Genomic DNA, 27,970 nt, shown 5'->3' with positions numbered 1-27,970 from the left:
CATTCTCGTGTCCGCCTTGGCACGGAGGGGCCGAGCGGCAGTGGCGGGGGGCGGCCGGCCGGTGCGTGCCGTTGCCCAGCCGCTGTGGTGCTGCGCGCCCGCCGCCATGCCCGGTAGGAACAAGACTACATCCAACTACAGCTGCCCGGAGCTGGCGGTGGGGCAGCAGGCCGGGGAGGGCAGCCGCGACGCCAGAGGCCGCTCGCCTCTCGGGGAAGAGGAGGCCCGAGGGGATGTCGGTCCCGGCGCTAACCTCGGCGATTCCGACATCGTCAAGTCCCCCAGCGACCCCAAGCAGTACCGGTAGGGCCGGCGGCGCCGGGCTTTCCCCTTCTCCTTAGGGGCCATGGGCCCGGGAAGGTTTAACGTGGGTTGTGGGGAGGAGGAGCCGCTGAGGCAGCCCCCGGCTTGGTGTCCGGAATGGGCCGGGGCCTGAGAGCCGAAAACCGGCCCCGGCCGGCGGGAGGAGGCGATGCGGGGCTCCCGCATGGCTGCAGCCTCCCGTGCTTGGAGTCAGGCTTCTTTTGAGCAGGGGCGTAAGGGGCCTCTCCGTGGAGAACGGGGCTGGGGGTCACCGGTGTGTTCCCGCTGAAGGTGGCTGACTGGGTGCGTACGGTAGCGGGGCTTGCGTGGACACGGAAGATCCGTGCCTGTCCAAAGCCCTCCTGTGGTGCTGTGTGGTCGGACAGCAACACCGAGGTGTTACCTTGTAGCCCTTGTCCAGGCAGCTCCGTTCCAAAAGCGTTAAGCTGAAGCATGAAATGCAGCTGGAGTATTACAGAGCAGGTACCAACTTCTGTTACTCTTCCCGTTTTAGACGAGCTCCCCAAGTTTTAACGCAAACGTGTCTGTGAGCTGAGACAGAATTACTTGTGTGCTGCTGCTTGTGTTTTCATTTGTATATTTCTGAGTAATACCCTTTGAAGTCCCAATGAAGATCACCTTCCTCAGCCTCTGTGGCCTTAAAAGTGAGACTGCTGAGAACACCAGTGAAGGTTGAGCTGTTTGGGTGCTGTAAGGCAGTCATTCTTGAAGAGATGCTGTTATAACTTCTTTCTGCTAGCAGAAGGGTGTTCAGCCCCTGTTAGAAATGCTTATCTTTACTTTTCATGATGTCTGATCTGTGCAGCCAGTGGAGAATCTGCCGCAGCCTGGAACTGAATTTTGGGTTTGCAGTGGCATTGGTTGGCAGTGAAATTCCCTGTGTGAACAGGACTGTGCCAATTGGCTTGGGGAGAAACATGGTCTCTCTCTTCTTGCCCTATTTCCTTGCTGCTTTCTCTGGGTCTCTGCCTGACTCTCCTCTGCCATTCTTACTCATGCATCATTGCAGGAGCCGTGTTTTTCTGCACAGTTCAGAGTTACAGATGCTGTTACATTAGGAAACTTCTGCCTTTACTGCCTGAAGCAGCACAGTGAGGAAACTTGGGGAAACCCATGGAAAACTGTCACTGGCTATCTATTTGGAGGCTCAAGAACCTCCTCTGGAGGAAGAGGGTTGGAGAGCATGTTTGCTTATAGCATAAGGTAAATCAATACCAAAATCCTCCAGAAGATTTCTGCCTACTGTCTGTTCTTGGCAGATTGTTTTCAGTTGGAACTGAAGTGTCGCATCTTTTCAGGCTGATTTCCATGTGCAGGAAGGGAGCCTTGCACACCACAGACACAGACGTTACCCTTAGGAAGGAGACCTTCAGTATGGCTGAAAGTAAAGCATCCCTGTGTCTGCGAGCTGTACTCCAGACCTCCGAAGTAAATGTAATGGCAGTTGATTTAATGATTCATATACCCTTTCTCCTCTGTTCGTGCATCAGTGACTGCAGACCAGTCGCAGTGAGCTCAATGTGCCCATCTGGTGACATCAATCTTAATATAGTGGGAAATGTTATATTTTATCTTCTCAAATACAGTGATCATAAAACCAAAAGAGCTCTGCCAGGGGATCTAGAATGCTATTTTCAAAAGTGAGTTTGTTGGGATTAAAGTTATGTAGTAATAAAGGTTGATTTTGTTCATTAGAGCCATGAGTGGGGAGTTATCCCTACCAAAATGTGTGTTTTATTTAAATTCATCCATATATGGAATTTCATGGGCCTGCATTTGCTTGTTTTGGGTGATTTGGAAAATGAAAACACTTCTCTAAGTGCTTTCATGTGTATTTCAATATTTATTATTTAACTGCTAAAGAATTATCATTGATATAAGAAAAAACTTTGGGTGAGAACAATCCTGCTTTAAATGTATCCAGGATGTTTAAACAGTATTTTTAAGAATTTGGAATTTATTTTATATTTAAGTCTTATTTGTACTGATGTCTGTATAGTCCTTCAAAAGAGCAATAGGACTATGCTTGTTTCTGTTTCTACATTACATTATGGCAGATTTTGTCCTGTATTTTGCATACTGGTTGATACTTATGTATTGATTACACTTGACATTTTCCATTGGACTGAAACATGGAAAAAGTAAAGAACACCTATGTCAGTTGGTGCCTCTGCTCAGTATGACCTAAACTGTTCTAGATTGTCCTGAAGTGAAACCTTATAACCTTCAACAGTGGCTTAGTTCAGTTGTTGCCTTGCTGCTGGGTGCTTGCTAGCCTAGTACCCACAGCCTGAAGATGAGTAATGTGAAATGAGTGTCACCAGCTCCATTAGTTTAATAGAGGCATGGGGAAAGGATCAACAGGAGCTACTGGATACACCTGGCTGAAGAGCTTTATGGCAAATTCTTCTTCTTCTGGAAGAACAGCACTGTTCTGTTCCCTGCTCTCCATGACTATTGATTGCTATTTCATTTATAGCCATGACAACCTGAAGTAGAAAGTTGTGTGCCAAGGTGAAGAAGATAATTGTTGTGCTGGAGGACATGCTGTAGAATGCTGATTTGTCATTGTCTGGGGCTCTTGCTCTCAGCTACCCAGTGGCTGAAATGCCCAACTGTACAGTCTATCTGTTTTTAAGACCTCTGTGCGTTCAGAAGTGCCACAGTTGCATAATGTGACATACATACATGATGCAAACGGGCTTTCAGCATCTGCGGATGAATACCTTTGCACCCAGATGTTAACATGGCTCTAGTACTTTCTATACCTCCTGCAGTTAGTCGTTGCACATCCGAGTTACACACTACATGCTGTAGTTTGAACAAGCAAAAATGCACTTGTGCTTTTGATTGGAGCAAAGCTGTACTGCTCAGCAGTCCTGCAGCAAGCAAAACAGGTGTGTGAATGGTTGTGAGACCCCGGCCCTGAGAAAGTGCTACCAATTCCCACTGCATGAGAGGTCACAGTTCACAAACTTCACACAACTATTAAACATTTGTTCTTTAGCTTTTTTTTCATAGACTTGATAGTTTAAGAAGTGTGGGTTTTGTCTCAGAACTGCTTCTCTTGTCACGATGCCTTCTTTATCCCTCTCCTCCAAATACATCCGTATGAAATTCAGCTGGGAGAGAAGTACTCCGAGTAACTGGTTTCCAGGCTGGTTTGCAGAGCCATAGCAGCTCTAGTAGAAAGCAAACCTTACACTCGCTTCATATTTTAAGTGGGAATATTGATAATAACACCTCCTTTTATTGATGGCAAACACAGACATTGCACAGTGAAGCACATGAGAAATTTCTTGTGAGAAACTGTGGGAACCAGGGAGCTGGAAAACACATAAAAGTGTTTTCCTTGTTCTTTTGGGTACTTGCCATGTAACTTGAGCTGGAGATCACTTTGTAGCTTCTGCTACATAATTACAGCAGCGGCCACATTGCAGGGTTGTGACCTGGTATAAAGTTGGGAGGTGGGCTAGGTGCCCTTTAAAGGTCCCTTCCAACCCAAACTGTTTTACGGTTCTATGCTCTGTAGCTCAGATTTTTCTGGAAGGTGGGATGTGACCATGAGTTTGTTTCATACAAGCGGTTTTCTTTTTGCTGGACCAGTTACCACCTGTCTGCATCACACCAGTTCTTAGGCTGGATCAAGTGCTTTCTGGATCCAGTGTTCCTTCCTTTCTGCATCTGGTGCAAGCTCCCAGAGGGGTGCTCGGGCTAATCTGTCAAATCAGGACTGACTGTGCCAGATCTGGTGGAAAACAGTGCTGAGAGTTCTTGCAGTGCAGAGCACTGGTGCATGCAGTCCTCAGTGTGACATGTTGTAGGCTGGGGCTGGACACAGGGCCTGTGGGGTTTTTAATATCTATGCATGCACACACTTGTATAAAAGATTCTACGTGCACACACTGAGAACTCTCTGTATGCTGCTTCTTGATAGTAGCCCAAGCAGCCTGCTGTGACTTACTCTATTAAGCCTGCAGAGGAAATCTTTCCTTTCTAACACATCTAGTGTGTCTGTGGACCCCATTTCGTAGAAAGCATTGATAAATCGAATAACATGGAGTCTCTGGGGCCTATTTAGTGGAAAAGACTTAAGATCTTTATTCTGCCAAGAGCCTGACAGCGTAACAGGCTATTGAAGTTTGGGTCTGCTGATTCTGAGAGCATGAAGTTTTCTCTGAGTGATAGTACTGAAATATTGCACAGGAAGTGAAATAAAAGCCCAAATCCGTGTCCCGGGGAGAGAAGGGCTTCTGCTGCTACCTTGAACTGCTTCTTTCTTATTCTCCTACCCATTGAATAGCAAAGACTGTTTTTCCTTTGTGCTTTTACACTGCTCAGCTTCAAAGCTACCATTAGGTTTTCATTAGGGAACCTCAATTAAGGAGCACAGAACTCTTATGGGCAATACAGAGATTTTTGCAATTCTGAAAATTCAGATTTGGGCAATAAGCATATTAATAGCAAATAATTATTCTTTCAGGTATATCAAACTGCAGAATGGCTTATCTGCACTTTTGATTTCGGATTTGAATTGCTTGGATGCTGCCACAGCTGCTTCATCTTCGGAGGAGGAAGATGACGATGATGAATCTGAAGAGGAAGGTGACGAAGACGATGACTCTGGAGCTGAGATCGAAGATGGAAGAGAAGGGTATGATGATGAGGACTGTGATGAGGGCGAGGACAGTGAGGACGATGATGGAGAAAATGAGGATTTCAATGATGCTGATGACAGCGAATTAGAGGAGCTGGCTGAAAAGGAAGAGACGAGAAAGAGAGGCTGTACAGAAAAGCAGGTATGTACTCAAAGCTGTAGGGTGAAAAAATACATAGTAAGCTTTCCTGTGGTTTGAAACCTTGTCATTAAGCATTCAGACTAAACCTCCTTTTTATTGTGCCTGTCCTGATTGATTTATCTTATACTTCTGTTGTTTTCCTGAAGTGTTTCTTGAAGCAGCTTTTACTGGGAGTGTTGTATTTTCTCTAGTCTGCAGCAGCCCTCTGTATTGCTGTTGGCAGCTTCTCTGATCCCGAAGATCTGCCTGGGTTAGCACACTTCCTGGAACATAGTACGTATCTGCTCCTATTTCACCTTCTTCAGCTTCAATGCAATATAAGTTTTATGTAGCTCTAAATTTCTGTAGTATTTTAGTATCATTTTCTATTTCAGCTACCTCAGAATTTATTTTCGTTAGTTAAATACATTTGTGATTTTATAAATACACTGACTTAGTAAGGAACTTGTAATACAGGCGAAGATGTCTCGCCCTTTGGCAGGCTATGCATTAATATGTATTAACATTCTTATTCACTAAATGTGGGGGGAAGCGTGTTACCTATGGCTTTATAAACTAGGTTGGATCTACAGACCTTTACCCTTTAGTAAAGGATGATGAATTAGTAACACAGGAACAGAAACTACATGAAGTTTCTGATCAGATGCATCTCAAAATACTTCTCTTGTCTGAGGCCAAGCAAGCCTCTGTTATTTCCAGTCTGATTGGGCCTTCTGCTAAAGACAGATTACAGAGTTGTTATTTAGTGGTCATGCTGAGGAGGGGTTGCTACAGCTGCCATTAGGAATATCGGGTTAATGTCATCTTGTAAAGTTTGCTGGTTTTTGTTCCAGTGGTTTTTATGGGCAGTTTGAAGTACCCAGATGAGAATGGGTTTGATGCATTTCTGAAGAAACATGGGGGCAGTGGCAATGCTTCGACTGACTGCGAGCGGACAGTCTTCCTGTTTGATGTGCAGAGGAAGTACTTCAAAGAAGCACTCGATAGGTAACATCATACAAGTGGTGATTAGGAGTTAATGAATGTTTGTATGTGCCTCGGGAGCTTGGGCGTAGCTGTCCCCTTCTTCATTTCAGGATGATTAAGGCTGTTGCTGAACTTGCATAGGTACCTGCCCTACAATAGTGATTATTGAATATAAGGAAATACTGTTTTCCTTTGGGTATATTCCTGCTTCTTTGAAATAGTGCTGGTGTAGGATTATGTAGGATATGTGTGCAAGTCTTAATCACAGAATCCCCAACTTGTTTGGGTGGGAAGGGACCTTAAAGCTCATCCATTTCCAGCCCCGTGCCATGGGCAGGGACACCTTCCACTAGAGCAGGGTGCTCCAAGCCCCGTCCAACCTGGCCTTGAACACTGCCAGGGATGGGGCAGCCACAGCTTCTCTGGGCACCCTGTGCCAGCGCCAGCACCCTCTCAGGGAAGAGCTTCTTACTAATATCTAATCTAAATCTAGATCTAAATCAGTTTAAAGCCATTGCCTATTGTCCTGTCACTACCTACCCTTGTAAAGAAACCCTCTTCAGCTTTCTTATAGGTGCCCTTTAAGTACTGGAAGGCTGCTTTAAGACATCCCCTGAGCCTTCTCTTTTCCAGGCTGAATGCAGCATTTTGATCTTTTTAACACCCTTAAGCTAGTAGCATTGATGATGGGAGAAATCTTATGCAATGTGACAAGTGTTCAGAGGGGAAGTGCTCCCAGAATCCCAGTGACTCATCCTTTGAAATATCTGTCCTGATAGACTTAGTGTTCTTTGCTATATCTCTTTTTGGTTCCGAATCTGATCCCTCAGGGTTGCTGGGAGGGCAGCCTGGGAAGTTATGATACAATGTGTGCCTCAAAAGGATACCCTTTAACCCAACCCAGGTTGTTCAGTGAAGAATGTATCTTTTGCCTGAAAGTGTTTAACTTGCTCTTTTGTGCTGTGGGATGCATGTTTTCCTTCAGTGAGACAAAATCACTCATGGGTGAACGGCAACTGAGTATTCTCAGTGCTGTAAAATATCTCGGGAGGAGAGTAGACTCGACTGCTAACTCCCTTTGATCAAATATATTCCTGTGATGACACCAAGAACAAGTGTTGGCACATGTTTATGAAGCATTGCCTAAATTTTACTCCATTTGGCCACATTCAGCTTTTATTTGCAGAGCAGTTCAGCTTTTTTAAATGTTTGGAAGTGTGAAAGAGCCATAAATACAATTGCAATCTGTCACAACAGATCACTTACTGGATGGGAAACACTGAAATTAGGAATTCTGTAGAAGAGCATCTCATGCAAAGAAGATAAATGGCTGCTGCTGCTGATTTCAGCTTATTCAAACACTAGTGGATCTAAAGAAGTTGAAATACATCACTTAACTTAAGGGGTTATGTAGCTGTAGAACTCTGTCAGCAGTGTATTACCTTTAGCTTCAACCAGTTCAGTGCATCCTTAAAAACCTCAACAAATAAAACTGAAATACCAGGTTCTCTGGCAGCCTCCTGCAGAGTCGTCGTTCACTGCTGATCTGTCCCTTTCTATTGCTCTGCTCTCTGTGGGTACAGGAGAGGAGATGTAGCTGAATGACAACTCTGACTTTTATAGTAGGTGCTAAAGTTGTAATGGATATAAAAACTTACGTTTCGGGACATCAATCAACAGCCTGTTGCTTGGTGTTAGGAAGAAACTTTTCCTAATGAACAACCAAGGATTTCCTCTGAAGCATTTGATACTGGTCCCTGTTAGAGCCAGGAACCAGACTTAGACGGGTCACTTGTCTGATTGAGTATGATCATTCTTAGGATGTAAAGGCAGATAATCCTGCACCCATTAGTGTCATATCCTGCTGTATCCAACCAATTCGTTCCCACTCTATGGAGCAGGGAGGGCCTTCCCTTTGCTTTTTTGATGGTATCACAAAACTGGCTTTTCTCTTTCCTTAAGATGATATAGTCAAGAATAATGTAATTTATAGTGAGACAAGCAGCTTTATAAACTAAACCAGTAGATGCTGGGGTTGATTGCTGGTTTTTAGCTGTAGCTTAATAGACACTAAAGAAAAGTACATGAAGTTTTCTGTTTCATAGGTGGGCACAATTCTTTATTCACCCGCTAATGATCAGGGATGCAATAGACCGAGAAGTGGAGGCTGTAGACAGTGGTAAGTAGCAATGACTTGCTCTGTGTGGTTACCCACCTTCTTAAAGAAATAAAATCTATTTCACAACACTGGTTATTGGTTTCCATTTTGGACTACCCTTCTGAGCACTTCAGTCAAGTTCACCTAATTTCATAGAGACATTAAACTCTTCAGTTGAAGTTTCAAGGATATCAATGGCTGTTACAGGAGAAGGACTGAATGTAGTGCCATCACTGCCAGAGCTTACCCTCTCATTTCTTGAGTTAGAGGTTAGTAATTTTAAGTGGTTTGGCAGTAACTGGTTGGCCAATTACCTGAGCATGTGGGATGCTCCTCAGTGAACAACATAACCCCACTGCTCTCTCCAGTCCTATGTGGAGTTAATACTATAAGTTGAGGTGAGCTATAAGGAAGTGAGTCAGTGGCTGTGTGGTTCTGAGTTGCCAGCTGGCCTTAAACCATGACACTCCTTATTCTAACTCCTTAACTGCGAAGTTGCTTCACAAAAGGAAAGTGAACCAGGCATAGAAGTGAGTGGGCTGTTCCCTTGATTCTCTGAATATGTAATGGATACCTCCAGATTGCCTGTAAAACTGCACTGTTTTAGAAAATACTTGTTCTTGGCAGATATACCAAATGGGTCAAATATTGATTCCAAGTGGTCATGGGCAATTCAGTCTTTGAATTTAGATAAGTGTCAGTATAGACAAGGGCCTGTCTTTGAGTTAAGGTGTGGTTCAACAGTTTAGGCCAGTTTATGCCTTCACTTGCACTGCCTTCATCATGCAGATCCACTCCTTCCACAGTACTGTACTGCCACTGTAGTAATGCCCTGCCAAGTAGATGCTCTCAGCTTGATGAACTGGCTGCAGAATAGCCCAGCCAAAAGAGTTAGTGTACATTAGTAGTGTTTCTTATCACCACCAAAAACAGGAACAAGAAAATGCAGTTTAAGGGGTGAATTCCTCATTTTGGCAGAATCCCACATTTAGATTAAACTGATTGTAAAACTGCATGTTTGGGAACTGTCTTGCTCAGCTTTCAGTTTCTTACTTCATTGTTAAGCTAGAAGTTGTTCTGTGCGATACATGGGAGAAGCAGGTTTGTAATTGTTCTGTCTCTGTTCTTTGCAGGGCTTGACCCTGTAGAACGTTGAAGGCCTTGTGTTGCCACTAGATTTAGCAGATTGAAAGCATTCAGACAGGACAGGTTGGGGCTTTACATGCTTCCCCTCCTTATCCCTTTCTTCTCAGCAATGAGCTACGTTTTTCCTTTTGACCTACTACTGCAAATCCTATTTCTTATCCTATTTCATTACCTCATCATACATGAAAACAGATTCCAGGCTGCGTTTGTGTGGTGTCTTCTTTTCAGATCAGTTGGGGTTTTTGCTTTGTTCTGAGGAAACATGACCTCAAATTTTGACACGTCCCAATGCAATTTCTCTAACAGAGTATCAGCTAGCAAGACCCTCCGATGCAAACAGAAAGGAGATGTTATTTGGGAGTCTTGCCAGGCCTGGACATCCTATGAAGAAATTTTTCTGGGGTAAGTTCTGTATGTATGTTATAAAGTGACAATACTTAGACCTTTTAAGCCCTAGAAGGTGGTTACTGCACTGACATGAGCTATCTTATCACAGCAAATGCTAGCTTTGCTCAGAAATATCAGACCAATTACTCATTTTACAGTAAAGTTTGGGAATAAAAGCAGCTGTCTGCTTCTTAAGATACTTTTCACTCTGGTACTGCTTTTTGCTGAGGTTGAGGCTAGGTCGCCCTAGGCGTATAATCGTGTAACTTCCTGTTAATGTAAAGGTGGTGCTGTCTGAGTCATCTCTGTTTTGCTTAAGCTTGTTTTTTTGCTGTTAAGGTTTCTTGGAAAAAGAAGGTATTTCTGGATTTGTGCCTAAGGAGGCTTTTCAAAGTAAATAATTCACCACTGGACTTGCAGAAGTAAACCTTAACAGCCATAGGAATGGAGCAGAAGGGAAATTTGTTCTTCCTTTCCTGTACAATAGGGAGTCCAGCTCCTTTGTCCTCATGGCACTTGTGAGCGTGTAGATTGCAGTCTGATGTGTAAGAGAGTTAGTCAGCTTTGAAAGGTAGGTAGATTTTGTAAAGCTCTGTAACAACTTATTCTGAACATTGTATTTTTCCTCTCTTTCCCCTCCCCTGTTCTGCAAGTTCCATTGGTGAGAGAATAACCGGTGACACACAGTGAGCTGTGCAGAACACAGCATGGGTGGTCTGATGATGCAGGAGGACTCTGTATGTCCTTGTCACAGAAATATCAACTACCCTTATAGTAGGAACTAGAAATGGGAAGATAATAAATTTAACATTCCTTTAACTCCAGATTTCTGTTAGGTATATTTAATGTGTTTACCATGATTAGACTTGAGTACTAGGGGAGGAAAAGAGGTTCTCAATATGTCTGGATAACTGACCACCTTTTACTCTTCACAGGTAATGCAGATACCCTCAAACACGAGCCTAAAATGAATAATATTGATACCTACGCCAGACTGAGGGACTTCTGGCAGCGCCATTACTCTGCTCAATACATGACTTTAGTTGTCCAATCTAAAGGTAACGTCAGTTGTTCCTTAAAAAGTCTTATTGCTGCTGGTGGTGTAGTGCTTTTGGTGGGAGTTCAGCTGTAGCCCAAGCTGTTTTAGTGGATTGTCCAGTCCTGCAGGAGGTATTTATATGTAGATTTTAGCCTGGTTTCCAAATTAAACAAGACTTGAGCAATTGTGCTGCTTTGTTGTCATCCTGCCACTTCTGGAGAAACTTTTCACTGAAACTGTTGAATAGGTTCCAGATTAACACAGAAGGTAAAGTCTCAAAGGTGTGTTTGAAAAAGACTCTTGTAGGACTGTAGAATCAGACCATTTAAACGACTTAGTGCTGCTGGTTTCTCTGCCATCAACAGTGACCCTCCAGAGAAAACGATGGGGAGACTGCAACTGGGGCTCCTGATTGTCTTGTTCTGTTTGGGTCTCTTTTAGAAGAGGTCTTAAAATAAGCCACATTTCTCTAGGAAGTCTGAAGACTTTGTTCTTCCTCGTAGGCTGACAAATTCTATGCACATGGCACCAAGTCTCATTTCAGCAAATAACTTCAGACCTATGGGTTGTTTCTGCTGAGAATAAGGCATTTCTTAGAAGTTAAGCATGTAGTAGAGACCTGTGCTGAAAATAAGTAGCTGTGTGTATCTGAGTGAGGGGTTTTGTTGAAAGTGAAAACTGGTTTTAGTTCCCATCTGTAAAATGGTGGTGGATAATAACGGAGGTGGTAATTCCTCTGTGCTTTTGTCTTCTGTCTAGACTGTAAACTACTTAGGGCACTGAATGCCTCTTGAATAGTCATTTATGGAGTGATGGATTGAAATGTTTCTTCTGGGATGGGGAAGAAAATCCTGGTAACTGATAGTCTGCCAGGCCAACTTTGTATTTCTATCTCTGTTGAAACAACAGAAACCACCAATCCTCCCCCCACCCCATCCCACCTTTTTTGTTGTTGTTTAGTGTACACAGCATCACTTTGGGAATTCAGAACACTGGTTTAAGCCATTACTAATAAGTCAGTGAAAAACCCCTCAACTTCTCGTTCTTGACACATTTACTTTAGAAAAGAGAATGGGAAGAAGGCTTTCTAAGCGTTGCATTTGGGTGTGAAAACGTGTATATTCTGAACACAGAGTGATGGAATGAGACCAGCAAGTACTGGTGATTTTGTAGATCCGTAAGTCAGTGATTCCTTTTCAGTCACACCAGATACTACTGGACTTCAAATCCCAGTTGCATCAGCCTGAGATTTCAGCACTATGTACAAAACAAGAGCTATGACAGAAGACACAGCTCAGTGAATAGCAAGAATTGGCTAAAATCAAGCCGAAGCTTAGAATGTAGAGCTCTGCAGTTTTAAGATCTAGTGAATTGCAGCCTCTTTAAAATAACTCAGCTGGTGAGATAAGTTAAAGGATTTGTCTTGGATCTCCAGGAAATTGCATTTCTGCCTTTCTGTTTTTTCTCTCCTTATTAGAAACACTGGATACACTGGAAAAGTGGGTGACAGAAATCTTCTCGGAGATCCCAAATAAGTAAGATTCTTTTGATGAATAAAGCCATTAAAAACCCAAAATTGTCTATCTTAAAATGATGGGTTTGGGTTTGTTTTTATAAATCCCTTACTGGAGAAACTTAGGAAATGAACATTTGTTAATTAACATCCTTATCCAGGGGGGAAAAAGGCAGCTTTGGGAATGAGTGGCATTAACTGTTTCAGGCAGACTCTGTGTCTGCTTAACAGTTACTTAGCCTGCAAGCTGTACAGTGCTAATTTGCAGTAGTGTTTGCTTCATATGTGCCGATACCTTGATTTATATGATAAGTCTTTCAATCCTAGATGATCCTTTTATGTTGCTTTTCTTGGCTTCATGTCAAAATTAATTAGCAGCAAAACAAGTTAACACCATCTCTTGAGTTTACATGTCATCCTTCCGGTGGCTTCTCAATAACTCACTCCCACGTGCTGTCTAAAAGGGGGCTCTGCAAGAACTTCACTACCTCAAAAAGCATTTTATTTCCTCTTTCATTTTCTGCGGTGCATGGAAATGGGCTTGTGAAAGTCTAATGCCATTCAGACACGTGTTTGTCTCTCCTGACCCCCCTCCTCCTTGCTGCTTCTTCCCCACAAGGAAATTCATCAGGATTCTGTGAATGCAGGGCCAACACAGCTATGAAAGCAAGCTTTTTATTGTTATTGCCCTGAACAGAAGGACAGGGAGGAGTTGATGTGGTACCTAAGTCTTGGGTAACTACTCCCTTGTGTGGGCAGAGAGTAAGTGAATGTCAGGTTGCATCCACTTTGGATCCTGAGCTCTTTGTGAAGGGCCATTTTCTGGTTGTCTGGTGCACTGTCTCTGTCACATCAGAGCTAGGGATGCTCTTGTGATTACCTCAGTGTAACCGTGAATCCTTGCCAGTAACGCCACACTCTAATTTTGCTTTCAAGTGGTTTACCCAAGCCCAGCTTTGGTCACCTGTCTCAGCCTTTCGACACACCAGAATTTCACAAGCTTTACAGAGGTGAGTAACTCAGATTTGTTTCAATGCTTTTAATACTGCTTCATAGTTTTCTCTGGGTGATCTGGATACTTTGCAGAATAATGCTTTGTGGTTCTGAATAACTTATAACCATTATTTCAGCATTATATAAAGTTTCTTACCTATGTCTAATCACGTATATTTATGTTCAATAAATCTATTTGTGTTCAGTTGTTCCAATCAAGAAAGTTCATTTACTGAGTATCACTTGGGCACTCCCTCCACAGGCACAGTATTACAGGTACGGTGGTGCTGCTCTTTACTTTTACCATGTTTGTTATGAATAATTCACTGACTTTCACAACAAACCAAAGAATCTCATTTGTGTGTGTTACAGATACTTTGGTTCATCTAGGGGAGCATGTTTTAAATGAATTAAACTGATATATGTATGGCTCCTTTTATAAACTGAGTGGTATTGGTACACAGCTGATTGAGCATTATTCCCCACTGACTCAGATTAGCCATTATGTTCTGAGCTCCCACATTTTTACCTTGTTATCCTAACGCTGACTGAAAATGCAAAACTTGCCATGAAGAAACAGACAGTGTGTATTTAAATCATTTGTCTGGTGATTTGAGTTCCTCCTGTGAAATGTGTTACCTCCTGGCATTTAATCTCCTTCACCTTTTCTTTTAGGGTGAAGCCTCTTCATTATATTTCCTGGTTAGTGGGACATGAAGGCAAAGGCAGTGTTCTTTCTTTCCTTAGGAAAAAGTAGGTATCTTTTGAAGCATACATATTAAATACTTTGTTATCGATTTTGTGTATAAATACTTTCTCACCATATATAAAAGCAGGCCGAGTCTGCCTTTTTACATCAGTGTTTCCTAGCAAAGTTATTTAAATTGATGATAGACCCAAGTAAGAAATAAGTTGGTTTTGGCCTGTGGTCCATGGATCAGCAGTAGCTGTGACTGATCTTTCAGAGATCCCCAAAAGGTAACTTTGCTTTTTCACTGTTTGTCTTAAATTTGGTATCCTGAGTTTCATATCTCTGTGTTAGAAAAGCTTCATATAAACTGGAAATGGATCAAAAGCCATTGAAGTAAAGCTATGATATGCTAATTGTAACTAAGCTCAAATAAAGCTGAAATGGGTAACTAATAAGTACTTTTAACTCTTGCATAGGTTTTGGGCTCTTGCATTATATGGAGGAAATGCTGAGACAGGGTTTGAACAGAATGCCACTTACTCCATCTTCAGCATCTCTGTGACTTTAACTGATGAAGGTTACAAGCACTTCTATGAGGTATGGGTTACTGCAACTGGAGTTTCTTACTGTTTTCCTCATGTCTGGAAAAATGCATATATTCCTTTCTGCCTGCAGGTGGCTCATGTTGTATTTCAGTATGTGAAGATGCTGCAGAAAAGAGGACCAGATAAAAGGCAAGTGTTTGCCGCTACATCAGATACTTGTGAGATTGTCCTTTTCCATTAGCCTTTTATTAGTAGTGTTTGCACTTTGTGGAGTTCCTAGAGCATGAGCAGCGAGTCAGTAGTAAAGCTTGTTTGTGTGAAGCTTGTCTGCATGGGAAATGTATCAATTTAAGTTAAAAATGAATTTGCTAAAGGTGTATGCATGTTTCTTGGTGCTTTTAGTTTGATTTATGGTGGTCTGTTTTGTAACTTGAATCAACCTGAACTAGTGTAGATGTTGGGTGCAGTTTGGGGTTTATTTAAATGAATTCATTGAGCCAATCTTTGTAGTAAAGTCTCTTCCTCTTCAGAAAATTGCAGACCTTTCTGCCAATTGAGAAATGCCCTTTTGGGTGGAAGCACAGTGCGTGTAATACTGGCTTCTCTGTCTTATGCCTCAATGAGTCACTGAACTCACCCTTGATGCCTTTCCTAGAAGACTGGTTTTTTACCACATTCTCAGTAAATGTTGTGGAATAATAGAGGAAATCAGCTTTTATTCTTTCCTCCTTCCTTTACAGAATTTGGGAAGAAATACAGAAGATTGAAGCTAATGAATTTCACTACCAGGAACAGGTATTCACCCACTGTTTTGTGTTGATATAGGTAAACCACACACAGGATTTCTTTTTCATTTTGAAACACATTTCAGAGTTCTATTGACCAGCAATAGATGAAGCTGGATTTTGCTGAAAGAATTTGTACTGTAGACAGAGAAACGTATTTTTGCCTAATTTCACTGGGGGTTTTAAGCTGTTTTGGCACTGTTGATTTCTGGGAATAGAAAAGCAGTGTTGTGTGAAAGGGGTGGCTTGCTGGTGGCCTGGCCTCATGAAGGTTAGGGTGCTAATTGACCCCCTTGCCTGCTGTTACAACCTTACACAGTTAAATGTGGTTTTGTGACATCTTCCTTGGCTTACTGAATCTTACTTGTTTTTATTAGAGGTGAAGAAAAAGAAGAGAACACAATGTACATAATTCCAGAAGCCACGCTTCGTTCTTACTCTCACTTCACTTTCTTAGTCTCACTACATTGAGCAAGAATGGGAAATAGTGGAAGTGGAGGATTTTCCTTTCCTGATACTCCAAGTATTTTCAGACACTCTTAAGACCCTCCAGTCTGCTGGAGCATCAGGTGTTAGAAATGTCATTTTCAGCAAATCCTTGCATCTGCAGCTCTGCCTTCAAAATAGCATATGAAGGATTTTGAGTGTCTTGGGTGGCCTTTGAATAGCAGAAGTGGTGTTTGCAAGTGATACAGCAAGGGCTGCTGCCAGTAATCCCTAGTGACAGATAAAAGAGCACTTAAAAATCTGTGAAGAATGGCTATTTAGTATAATGGATATAACAGGAATAAATGTCTGTTGCCCTACATACTGTTTCATCATAGAATGGGTTAGGGTCGGAAAGGACCTTAAGATCAACCAGTTCCAACCTGCCTGCCACGGGCAGGGACACCTCACACTAGACCATGTCACCCAAGGCTCTGTCCGACCTGGCCTTCGATTCTGTCTTTAATCATTGCCAACAGAGGTTGTCTACTTTTTCATCCAAGTGAAGCTATTTAGTCCTGACAAGTTCTTACTGGCCTTCTTTTTAGTACTCCCCACTAGAATTTTACATTCCCCAAACTGTTCCTGCTCTAATGGACTGTGTACTTCCCAGTATCAAGCAGGTGGGAACAGAAAACACCCAAGCTTACACTAGGGAAATACCTACTATTAAGAGTCTTGCCTTTTTAGGGTGATCATTAAGAAGTTACTGACAGTGCAGGGATTTAACTCAAAGCAAGGAACAGAGATATGTATGTGCTTTTGTGACAGGGTTGTGCATCCCAAGGACATCTTGAGCACCTCGCTCTTCTGGTTGATGGAAGGAGCTGGTACATGGCTATCCTAAAGAACAACAGTCACAGAGGCACGGTTTTGTGATAAGCAGTTGTGTCCCAAGAGAGGTTTAATGTTTCTTCAGGTGTACAGCATCTTAAGAAATTCATGGTCATGTTTTCCACTGCCTTTACAAGACATTCGTGTCAAACTTGCCTCTTTTCAGATGAACTGTGGGCTGTGTCTGGACCAGAATCTTCATAGTATGATGCTGCCTGGTTCAAAAAAGCCCAGAAGTGCTCAGCAAAGAGCTTTCCACTGCACAGCCTTACACTGTTAAAAGGCAGTCTATACTTCTATGTCTGAATAGGAGAATTTCTTCCTCTTTATACTGTATGTCATGGCAGAGAACTTAGCAAAGGAGCAGAATCAGAGATACTCATGCAGCAGCAGCAGCAGTTTTTTGCCTCGCTCTTTCCAGGCTCCAGATCACTTTAAATCTTTAACTGCAGGACTTTGCTTGTGTTCCTTGAAGACAATGAAGGCTTTCTACTGGGTGTTTAACCTAGGAGGCTCAGTGACTGTTAACTGCATGCTCAAGCTTTCTACAAAGGTGATGTCTGGTATTTCAGGACTCTCAGAGAAGTCCCAAGCATTAGATATGGTTATGGAATATATTTAGCGTAATAATTGAAGCTAAATGCTATAACAAGCACAGCATGAAACTCATGCTCAATGTACCTGACCCGTCAAGCTCTTCTCAGAACACAAAATGAATATTCTTAGTTTTCTGATGATGTGAAAAACAGCTTGCTTTACGTGCTTACAGACAGATCCAGTGGACTATGTGGAAAGCGTTTGTGAGAACATGCAGTTGTTTCAGAAGGAGGATTTTCTGACAGGAGAGCAGCTCTTGTTTGAATACAAGCCTGAGGTAAGTATTCTTTGAACTCTTGATTACATGTTTTGATGTAAGGAGAATATGGACATACGGTATAATATAGGCACTTACAGGCATTTATAATTAGCCATAATCCAGGCACAGGTTTTGTATTAATGAAACACTTGTATTAAGAAAGGAAATGCAGGCTTTTTTGTAAGCTTGTTCTGTCTTGTTCTTCCTGTGTTCAGACTGAGAAGTCTTTGGTGGGTCAGGCAGAGCCAGAGTTGCGTTTGACCTGAAGTATTGTCTTGAACTTGTAGATCATTGCTGATGCCCTTAACCAGCTCAGTCCCCAGAGAGCCAACCTCATTTTGCTGTCTGCTGCCAATGAAGGCCAGTGTCACCTAAAAGAGAGGTGGTTTGGAACGCAATACAGTGTGGAAGGTAAAACAGCAGGAGAAGCTTGGAGAACATCTCATTTGTATGTTAGATACTAAAAGGGTGACAACATAAAATACAACCACACAGAAGTAGGGAAATGAATCCTCAGTACTTTACTCACCTCATCATTAGTCAAGTACTCTTTCCTGCTCAATAACTTTGCTCTTCTTTGTTTGCTATCAGCTGATTCCCACTCCCTAGTTTGTGATTGTTTCAGGAGGCAGGGATCCCAGGAGAGCCCTCCCCTTGGCTGCCATTCAGGTCCTGAAAAGGGAAAAGAACACAAACGCTGAAGGGCAGGGTGTGTTGGTAGCTGATTAATGATGCAGGCAAGCTCGATTTACTTCTTAATAGGACTACTTTAGTCCTGCTCCAGGGGAGTTTGTAGGAAGGGATTTAGAGAGTCATGATGAACAGGGTGACATTAAGAACCTCCTATTATACTGCAAATAGTCGTGGGGCTAGCTAAGGGATGAGCTGACTGGCCTAGGAAATAGGATAGCTTGAACTAAGTGCATCTTATGTTGGTTTGGTTTTTTTTAATAGATATTGACAAGTGCTGGAGTGATTTATGGGACAGTGACTTTGAGTTAAATCAGGATTTGCACCTTCCAGAAGAAAACAAGTACATAGGTAAGGCACCTCAGCATCAGTGAAATCGCACCCCAATAATCTGAGAGTTTGCTGTGGTTTCAAACAGTTTAATTTCCTTCTGAACATAGGCCTGGTTTTGAAAATTAAAAAAAGAGAGCTCTGTTCACCTGAATTTTATTCAATTTCTGTTATTTATAAGCTTGAGCTGCGTTTTTCGAAGGTGTAAATTTACAGGTCATAGAGCTGTAACACAGCAGCCTCACACAGTCAGTGAGAGGTAATGCAGAGCTCCAGGCTTAGAGGAGCAATTTTATTCACCTAATCTTGATGGGTTTGAAAGCATCTAAATACCATCTGGCTTTGCTGCCAAAACCAAATGACAATAAACCCGTAACTCGTAACCCCTATGGGACACAACATCACCGTTTCTGTGTGGCTTCTGAGCCGCTCTTCTGGTGTGGAGCTGAAAAAGAAATGTTCTTTGGGTGCAGGAAAGCATTATTGTGTGTAATGTAGCAAGCTGGATAAAATAATGTTGATAATTTTGAATACCTTCATGTATGCAGCCTGTCTGTGTCTGTGAAACGCACTAACCATGGGTTTGGTTTGGTTTTCCTTTGTTAGCCACTGACTTTGCTTTGAAAGTTGCTGACTGCCCTGAGACTGAATACCCTGTCAAAACACTAAGCACACAACAAGGCTGTCTCTGGTACAAGAAGGATGATAAATTCAAAATCCCAAAAGGTAAACTCCTTAAGGGCTTTCAGAAGAGTAGGAAGTCATGTTCTTTACAAGCTGGAATTTATCTGAAGGCAAATTATCTGTGATAGTGTTCACTTAAGCTCAGTGTTTTAACTGTCAGCTCCTCCATGGTCCCTTTGATATGTATATTAGCTACAATGAAAGAGAAGCAGGTAAACTACCTTGCAGTGAAGAAATGCTCCTGATACCTCAGGTTGGAAAGTGGAATCACTGAAATATACTGACTTCTGAATGTCTGACTATGGGCATATACTGAGACAAGGGCTTGAGAACAAAGGAACACATCAGTTAGAGGAGGGTATAGTCTCTTCTACAGAAGGAGAAAAATACCATCTGGGTCTAAGACAAATGTGTAAAATATATTGCTGCTTTCAATCAGAATGTCCCAGTTTTTAGTATCTGTTGAAGAGATGTTTAGTGGAGTTTTGTTGTCTCTATAGGTCACACCAAGCGAGTTAATATTCTGCAAAGCACAGCTTTGTGTGTGCTAATATTTAGTATTTTGAAGGGAAGAATTTGGAGGGAAAAAGGGAAGGCATTTGATGAGGACTTAATATAAGCCAAAATATATTCTTATAGCTGAATGACCATTTTCATTAGACTCAAATTGTGACCAAAGTACAACCTGGTGGAACTATATTTGACTTTAGAAAACTCATTTTTTTTTATGCAATTACTCATTTAAGTTTCTTTTTTTCCCCCCAGGTTATGTTCAATTCCATCTGATCTCTCCATTGATACAGCAGTCTGCAGAGAAGTGAGGATTGTATTATTTATGCTTAACTATATTACCGTAGTTGGTGAAAAACCATGAAGAGAGGTTAAGTTTAACCTGGAATAGAATAAGTCTTCTTTTTCTCATGTTCTCACACATCCCTTTTTTTACCTGTAGCTCAGTGAGGGTGGCTCTCAGCAGGTCGTTACTGTAGCATGCAGATGCACTGGAGTTTCTTGGTGTGGTATTCCCCAGTTCAAGTTTGGGAAAAATAATGTACCAACAGCAGCATTCCAGAAGGGAGTGCTTAGAGGAGTCTGCGATGAAAAGAGCAGTCTGCAGTCATGTCCTGAACCAGCTACTTGGGAGCCTATAGGAGCAGGTGAAGAGACTATCAGCAGCATTTAGAAACCAACTGTTGGTTAGAAAGACTTCCAGACTGCAGCTCTGCACATGCTGCATGTGTGCTGGTCTTGGGCTGGCATCGCCGTTTGTAACAGGTTTTGTCACAAGCCTGCTGAGACCTGCCCAACTGATGTAATGGGAAAGCCTTTGTAAACCTGGTTTCATCAGGGCTTTGTTAGATCGAGCTTTGAATGGGAATCCAGGCAGTAACAAAAACCTGAGAGCAGACTGCAGTTTCCACAGCGGGGAGTCTGATTTGCTGTAGCTTATTTTGGTTTATCTTGATAGATAAGTAATCATCTCATTACTCAACTCTTCAGCATAACTGAGCCCATCCATCCTCCATTCCTTTACACAAAGCATAATTATCTCTTTTTGTGTCATTATTCCATATTTTGAGCATTGGCATGTTACAGTGTGCATCCCTATCTTGAAGTCTTCAGTCACATGAAGCTGGAATCTTATTTATTGCAAAGAATAGTTGAATGGCCAAATGTTGTGTGCTTTGGACAAAGGGAGACTTGCATTTTGTAGTTCTGCGTTTGTGGAAAACTCATTTTGAGTCTCATTTTACCCAAATATATTCTTCTGGAGAACTTCTTGTGCTCCATCAACCATCAGAGTCATTGAGCTTTAATTTTTAGCTTCGTCCTATTCCATCTCTTTCTTTGTTTTTAACCCTCTGCCCTTTCCTCCATGCAGCATAGTTTTGTTTGATACCTTTGTAAACATCCTTTCCCACAACCTTGGGGAGCCAGCTTATGAAGCAGACGTCGCCCAGCTGGAATACAAGCTTGTAGCTGGAGAGCACGGCTTAGTCATTCAAGTGAAGGGTTTCAATCACAAACTACCTGTAAGTACTGCTGATCTTCTAAACACTGTTGAGCATGCTGCTTCCCAGGGGTTGTGCTGTTTCTCCTGGCAGCTGGAGCCTGGTTGAATGTTCAGATGGGTTATTTAAAACTGGAAAATGTGTGTCTCTGCTCAAATACAGGTTAACACTGCAAATGCTTTTTTCATGTGCTGCCATCTATAAAGGTGTATTCACTTTCACAAGCTCAAATTACTGACCTTAGACTGACTCAAGAGAAACCTGCCTTTAAGTAATAACTGATAAAGACTTCAACAGCCTTCCCTGTAAAAAGAGCCACAAGTCTCCCATATCCATACAGGGTGTTAAAGAGGCTCTTCAGCTGTAAGATAAAGCTATTTGCACGCTGCCTGGAGGATTATGTTGGAAAATAGGTTTTGCTTAGGAGACAGGTTTTGTCTAGAATTTGACTTCAGAGGTGCAGCTTCTGCACATGTCCCTGTGGGTGCAGTTGTTCTCTGTCAGGTTGGTAAGAGCTTCCCTTCTGAGCACTGGGGGATCCCATTCTCTGTAAGGGATGTAAAGCACAGAGAAGAGAAAACTGCCCAACTTCCTTGGACTTCCATTGCAAGAGCTTGGCTGGAGCTTTAACAAGACTGTCAATCATCTCAGGCTTATTAATGTGAGCTTCAACAGAAAAAGCCAGAGATGCAAATATGTCTGAATATTCCTTAAGTTGCGAATGTTGCTCTGTGGTAATGCCATTGTGCCAGCTGGAAAAGGGAAAACTGGAATATCTAATACAGAAGTGTTGGACTTAGGGGCTAGGTTTGTTTCAGTAGAATGTGGAAACTATTGATTTGGGACATTGAGCTTAATTCATTCACTTTCTAAATATCCTGTCCTTTTGAAGCTGACTGTGATTTGATATAGAATTGTTTAGTGAAGAACATCTACCAGAAGTGAGGAATGTGCTTCAGTAACATTGTGTGTCTTGTGTTGATCAAGGAATAATGATTCTTAAAAATTATTATATAGGTTTAAGGTTATAATTGGTTAGTATTATTATATAATAATAGGTTATAACTGGTTCTTAAAAAAGTACTTAGAACTGTTTTCTTTACAGCTTCTCTTTCAGCTCATCATTGATTACTTGTCTGACTTCAGCTTTACTCCAGCAGTGTTTGAAATGATAACAGAGCAGCTGAAGAAAACGTACTTCAACATCCTCATCAAACCTGAGACTCTGGCCAAGTGAGTTCTGGGGGAGGGTGAGAAGTGGTTGCAGAGCAAGTGTTGAGGTTGACTGAAGAGCTTGGAAATCACTGTGCTGTAGGAGAGCTTAGGGAGCTCAAGCGGCTCTGAAACCAGCAGATTGAATATGCAGGTCAGACTGGACATCTAGGTCACTGCTGAAGTGACCTGTAGCCAACAGCAGGTGCTGAGGGAGCACAGAGTCAGCCCACAGCAGCACTCCCTGTCTCCAGTACAATCCTGAGTCAGAAATGGCATCTCTTACACTGAACAGCTCTTGACAGCCTGTGGTGGTGTTTTCCTTCTTGCACTGCAGGGATGTGCGTCTCCTCATATTGGAACATGGGAGGTGGTCCATGATAGACAAATACCAGACGCTGATGAATGGCCTTTCCATTGAGTCTCTCTCATCCTTTGTTAAGGCTTTCAAATCACAGCTCTTCGCAGAGGGTCTTGTACAAGGGAACTTCACGAGCAGAGTAAGTACAGCTTCAGCAGCTGACACACACACATGCTTGTCCTTAAGCTGTGCTTTAACACAGCTGCCACCAACTCCAACATTTCCCTGACTGCCTCCTCGGTACTGGCAATCTGGAGCTTTGCTGGGACAGGGCAGCTTCACCTCTAACACCTCACGAGTGCTCATCTGGATAAGCCACTGGGGAGACCATAGTTGCTGGTTTGAACAGAAGTTTCCAGGAGTTTGGATTTGAACTGCAGAGAGGAAAGAATGTGGTAGAAACCTGCCTGTAACCTGTTTCCCCTGTTGCCACCAGTTGTGATAGTATTTGGTGTACTGATTTATTTGATACTGAGAAACATCCACAGTGGTACCACAGGAGGAGCTTCCCTCGAAGTACGTTTCTCCTGGACATTTGATTTCCAGTCATCCTCAGTCCTTTCAAACGCCTGCAATATTCATCAAAGAATGCCACCCTGACATTGTCCTGTCAGGCTTTTAAAACAGGGTTGTCATGGGGCTTAGCTCCATGTATGCAATGGCACTGAGTGCCTGTGTGTGGCATGGGAGTTAAACCACCTGCAGTTACGATTTGTGCTGAGAAGTTTGTCTTACCTGGTGGTGTTTGTCTTTAAACTGCTTAAAGCCTCATAGAGAAAACATGCCAATGTACATGCCAGTGTCCTTTGGGAGGTCAGGTTCTTGTCATGTCAGCTGTGGGACAGGAGGAGGCCTGGGAATTCAAACTTGATTTGCTAAGAATTGCCATTCAAAATGCTTTAGCTGCTGCAGCCTCTGTGTGAACTAAGCTCCTTTCACAGGGTGGCTTGTGCAGATCTAACTCCTACATCAATTTTAGGGTGTGTTTTAGTTTTAGTGTTCCTTATACTTCCTTCCATTTCTTCCACTTAAACCTAAGTCTCTTTCCCAGAACTCCAACTTGATGCACAAGAGAGGAGCCTTACCTCCTCCTGTGCCCACCTTTCACTGTTGCAATGGCTGATGCTATGCCTCTGGCTTCTGCTTCTCCTTCTGGAGAAGTTACAGTGCAAGAAGCTGCCTGGAGACTGTTTTGTTTTGCAGCGTGGTGCAGAGGTGTCAAGGGGGCAGGGATGGGGCTGGTGTGACAGCTCAGCTGGTCTTTGCCTGGGAGGTCACCTTCTGAAGTGATGCTCTGGGGGGTGTGGTTATGAACTGGGGTAGTAACTCTCTTCTAAATAAAACTTATGTTTTCTCTCCTAGGAAGCAAATGATTTTCTGAATTACGTTGTTCAGTGAGTATCTCTTGACTCATTGGAAACTATAATCAAGTTCAGATGCTTTTCTGGAGGAAGGGGTCAGGATGGGAGTGATGCAGAAGTTCCCTTCTTCCCTCCTGACTATAGGTTCTTGTGGGAGGTGACTGTTCATCGTGGCAGTTTCAGTGGGCATTGGTTTGGTTTGGGGAAGGGGAAAACAAAGTCAGACCAAATGTGTAAATGCCTGGGTGTTGTGTTGGTTTTGGCTGAGATGTGAGTGGTGTTTGAAGCTTTGCTGTTTGTGCTCCCTTCAGAAAGCTGCAGTTCGCTCCCCTGGTCCATCCCTGCCCTGTTCAGTTCCGGGTGGTGGATTTGCCAAGTACACATCTGCTCTGTAAGGTGAAAACTCTCAACAAAGGAGATGCCAACTCAGAAGTGACAGTCTATTACCAGGTATGTGTTAGCTTGGTGGGTACTGGCCTCTTCCCTCTGGTAGCTGCTGATGCTCATATAGCTGTACTTAAGCCACAGTTATGGTCTCTGGACAGAGTGTGCTGAAACTTCACTTAAACCCAGGTGAGCTCTCACAATGTGCAGGGTTCTCCAATGCCTGTGCTAGTGCTTGTAGATAGATGGGTTTGCGCCTTGGTGATCTCCTGTGTCCTCACTACTGAGCTCATGGTTCTGGGCTGAGCCCCTTCCCTCTCTTCTGAGGGCCACATTGAGGCCTTCATTGAAAACAGGAACTTTCCATCTGTCCCTGCCGTGAACTGTAATTTGGTGCTGCAGTCCGGCCTGAGGTGTGTGCCACAACCTTCACCTTGGTCTAACCTACAGCACTGAACTCCATGAAATGACCCGAAGTTCTTTGTTTTCTTTCTAGTCAGGTGCCAGAAGCCTAAGGGAATATACCCTTATGGAGCTGATTGTGGTAAGTTAGTGTTTGTGTCTCCTAACTCATCAAAGTGCCTTCCCCAAAACCAGCACTTGGAGCTAAGATAAGGCCCGGGGGCTAAATGGTACGAAGAGGGCAGCATATACCTATTGCTTACTCCAGTTAACCTTGGTTTAACTTAGATCCCCAACCTGCTGCAGTGACGGACAGTGTAAACACTGCTCCCTTAGCTCCTGACCTGGGAGACTGAGCCCCCTTTATTCAGTGTGTGTAGCTGGAAAGGCAGCACTGCAGCTGCCTTCACACACTGCGATCATGGGTCTGTGCAGAGCCGGAGGGTGGCTGCAGAGGAGCGCTGCTTCCGCTGTAACATGTGTGTGCTCTGTTCCAGATGCACATGGAAGAGCCTTGCTTTGACTTCCTGAGGACCAAGCAGACCCTTGGGTGAGTTCACTGTGGATGACACCTCCTGCACTCCTACTGTTGCTGTTCCTTAGCAGTTTTACTCCGGAAACACTTCCTGCGCAGTGGCTAATTCCTGAATTACAGTAATGGGAACTAACATAAACACATCAAAACCAAGAGTACCAACTGATACAGGCTGCAGCCAAGTTGCTGTTGAGTCCTCTAAGTATTTTATCTATCACCAGTGTGTTAACTCAGAATTACTCAGCACAAAGTTGTTCCTTCCACTTCCTAAATCAAGTCCCTGTTCCCTGGGGCTGTTTTCACAGCGGCTCTGTGGTGCATAGCAGCCTCCCTCAGAGGCCCCCTTCTACCTTGGAAACTGAAACAAGCTTTTCACAGCTATAGGTCTGTCACCGTGTGAATTTGTTGTGGGAACACAAATTCTGTGCCAAGACAAGGAGTTCATAAACATGAGGAAACGCTGCAGTGCAGCGATGCAGGAAGAAAGGAATTAAGACCGTTGGAAATTTATAGCTGAGATTTTTCTTTCTGAAGTACCAACACTATTTTAACTTGCAGCATGTCTTATAAATGAAAACTCAATTGTGCTGTGAAATGACTTTACTGTTTCCCTTTGTTGTTTTTAGCTACTATGTCTACCCTACCTGCAGGAATACTTCTGGGATTCTTGGCTTCTCCATCACAGTAGCCACCCAGGCAACTAAATATAAGTAAGTGCTCCACAGGCAATCACAGAATCCCAGACTGGTTTTGGTTGGAAAGGACCTTAAGGCTCATCCAGTTCCAACCCCCTGCCACAGGCAGGGACACCTTCCACTAGAGCAGCTTGCTCCAAGCCCTGTCCAACCTGGCCTTGAACACTGCCAGGGATGGGGCAGCCACAGCTTCTCTGGGCACCCTGTGCCAGTGCCTCACCACTCTCACAGGGAAGAACTTCTTCCTAGTATGATTTTTCCTCGTGCTAGTGAGAGTTTCACTTCTACAGTTTGGGTTCCATTACTGAGATGTGTGTCACCTGTGAAGATTTTCATGTGTCAGAAACCTCACAGTCCAGTACATTTTTCTTTCTGCCTTAATCCAATTTATGTGTAGGGCTGAGAACTGCAGAGGAAATGTTCAGGTCCCTTGTCATCTGGGGGCTGTTCTACTCCTTTACCCTTCAGTACTGGTGTTTTCTTTTTCCTGCCTAATTGTTTAACTCTCTTTTAGTTCTGAATTGGTTGACAAGAAAATTGAGGAGTTTCTTGCTTGCTTTGAAGAGAAAATCAAGCATTTAACTGAAGATGCTTTTAACACCCAGGTAAAACTTGATCTTGAAATGCTCTTCCTTGAACTGTGACATCTGAAAGGGAGGATTTGGTTACATCTCTCTGGTCTGTTTCTGAGGTTTTCTGACTTAGATCCTGCCTCTTATTCCATTCTGCCATCATTCTCTAAACGTTTGGTCTCTGGCCACTTACAGTTTGGGTTTCAACTTCAGTGTGATGGTAAATTAAGAGTTTTAAACGGTCCCTAACAAATTGTTTTGTCTTTTTCAAATGTAGGTTACAGCTTTGATAAATCTTAAAGAATGTGAAGACTCCCATCTCGGAGAAGAAGTAGACAGGAACTGGAATGAAGTTGTGACACAGCAGTATCTCTTTGACAGGCTTGCACGTGAGGTTGGTGTAAAGTGATGCCAAATGGAACAGAAACGTTGCTTTGTGCTAGTTTTAAATGGGGGGATTTATGCTATTGCTGAGAAACTGATTTTAAAACTACATCCATTTCAAAAAGGCTTCTTTATCTGATGGGCTAGAGTTTGTAGAGGAACCATTTTTGTGTTTGAAATTACTTGGATCACTGCTGTGTTACTTAAACCCTGTCCCTGTGGGTTGCAGATTGAAGCTCTGAAGTCTGTTACACAATCCAACCTGGTGACTTGGTTCCAAGCTCATAGAAGCAGCAAGAAGAAAGTGCTCAGTGTACATGTGAGTATTAGTCAGCTCCTGGAACACCAACCTTTGATAACCTCAGAGAAGGATGGGGCAGAAGAGCACTGTCACGTAATTTTTGCTGTGGCTGTCTGCATTACTGCTCCTATTTTTGACATTTCTAATTATTATTCAAATTGCATTTAAGTGTCTGTATTTAATTGTCAGGGCAGATGAACACTGAGTGAGATCTGACTTACAGAAGCTTAGAGTAGAATTTCTTTTTGGTAACTGTGTTCCAGGTGGTTGGATATGGAAAACATGAAGGAGACTCAGAGGTTCCGGCTGTCTCAGAAGTACAGAGTTCTTCATCTGGTGAAATACCTCAGCTTATTTTCTTGCCCGCATCTTCTTTGACTGATGTTACTTCCATCAAGGACATCAAAGCTTACACATCAACTCTGAATGTTCTCCCTTACCATAAAATATTAAAATAAAATCAGCATTTTGCCCTGCAGCCACGTGTGATACCAGTGCTTTCTGCAATACAAGTGCTCCAAACCT

At 42.9% G+C, this 27,970-nt stretch overlaps 1 protein-coding gene and 1 long non-coding RNA gene across 2 annotated transcripts; one reads left to right on the top strand and one right to left on the bottom strand.

The window, feature by feature from the left end:
- The first annotated feature begins 42 nt into the window (after positions 1-42).
- Positions 43-27,923, top strand: NRDC (nardilysin convertase). The gene is made up of 31 exons (XM_057428903.1): positions 43-303; positions 4,808-5,123; positions 5,315-5,396; positions 5,957-6,110; positions 8,195-8,268; positions 9,700-9,795; positions 10,716-10,838; positions 12,297-12,354; positions 13,269-13,342; positions 13,532-13,601; positions 14,001-14,078; positions 14,493-14,613; positions 14,692-14,750; positions 15,302-15,356; positions 17,436-17,540; positions 17,810-17,933; positions 18,477-18,563; positions 19,149-19,268; positions 19,992-20,043; positions 21,109-21,259; positions 22,344-22,471; positions 22,788-22,950; positions 24,174-24,205; positions 24,484-24,622; positions 25,053-25,100; positions 25,456-25,508; positions 26,120-26,203; positions 26,703-26,793; positions 27,038-27,154; positions 27,374-27,463; positions 27,709-27,923. The coding sequence occupies exons 1-31, from the start codon at positions 107-109 to the stop codon at positions 27,901-27,903; spliced, it is 3,336 nt and encodes a 1,111-aa protein (XP_057284886.1). The 5' UTR covers positions 43-106; the 3' UTR covers positions 27,904-27,923.
- Positions 17,408-20,280, bottom strand: LOC130609688 (uncharacterized). Its single transcript, XR_008974849.1, has 2 exons — positions 20,173-20,280; positions 17,408-18,194 (listed from the first exon to the last, which is right to left on the bottom strand). It is a non-coding gene; the product is annotated as an uncharacterized LOC130609688 (long non-coding RNA).
- Positions 27,924-27,970: the final 47 nt, after the last annotated feature.

The sequence above is a fragment of the Pezoporus wallicus genome, unplaced genomic scaffold (genome assembly GCF_028554395.1).
Source record: "Pezoporus wallicus isolate ANWC-B61680 ecotype Strahan unplaced genomic scaffold, APGP_CSIRO_Pwel_v1 contig_13405, whole genome shotgun sequence".
Taxonomy (NCBI): domain Eukaryota; kingdom Metazoa; phylum Chordata; class Aves; order Psittaciformes; family Psittacidae; genus Pezoporus; species Pezoporus wallicus.
Note: the sequence above shows the minus strand (reverse complement) of the source record. Positions and strands in the feature narration are given on the sequence as shown.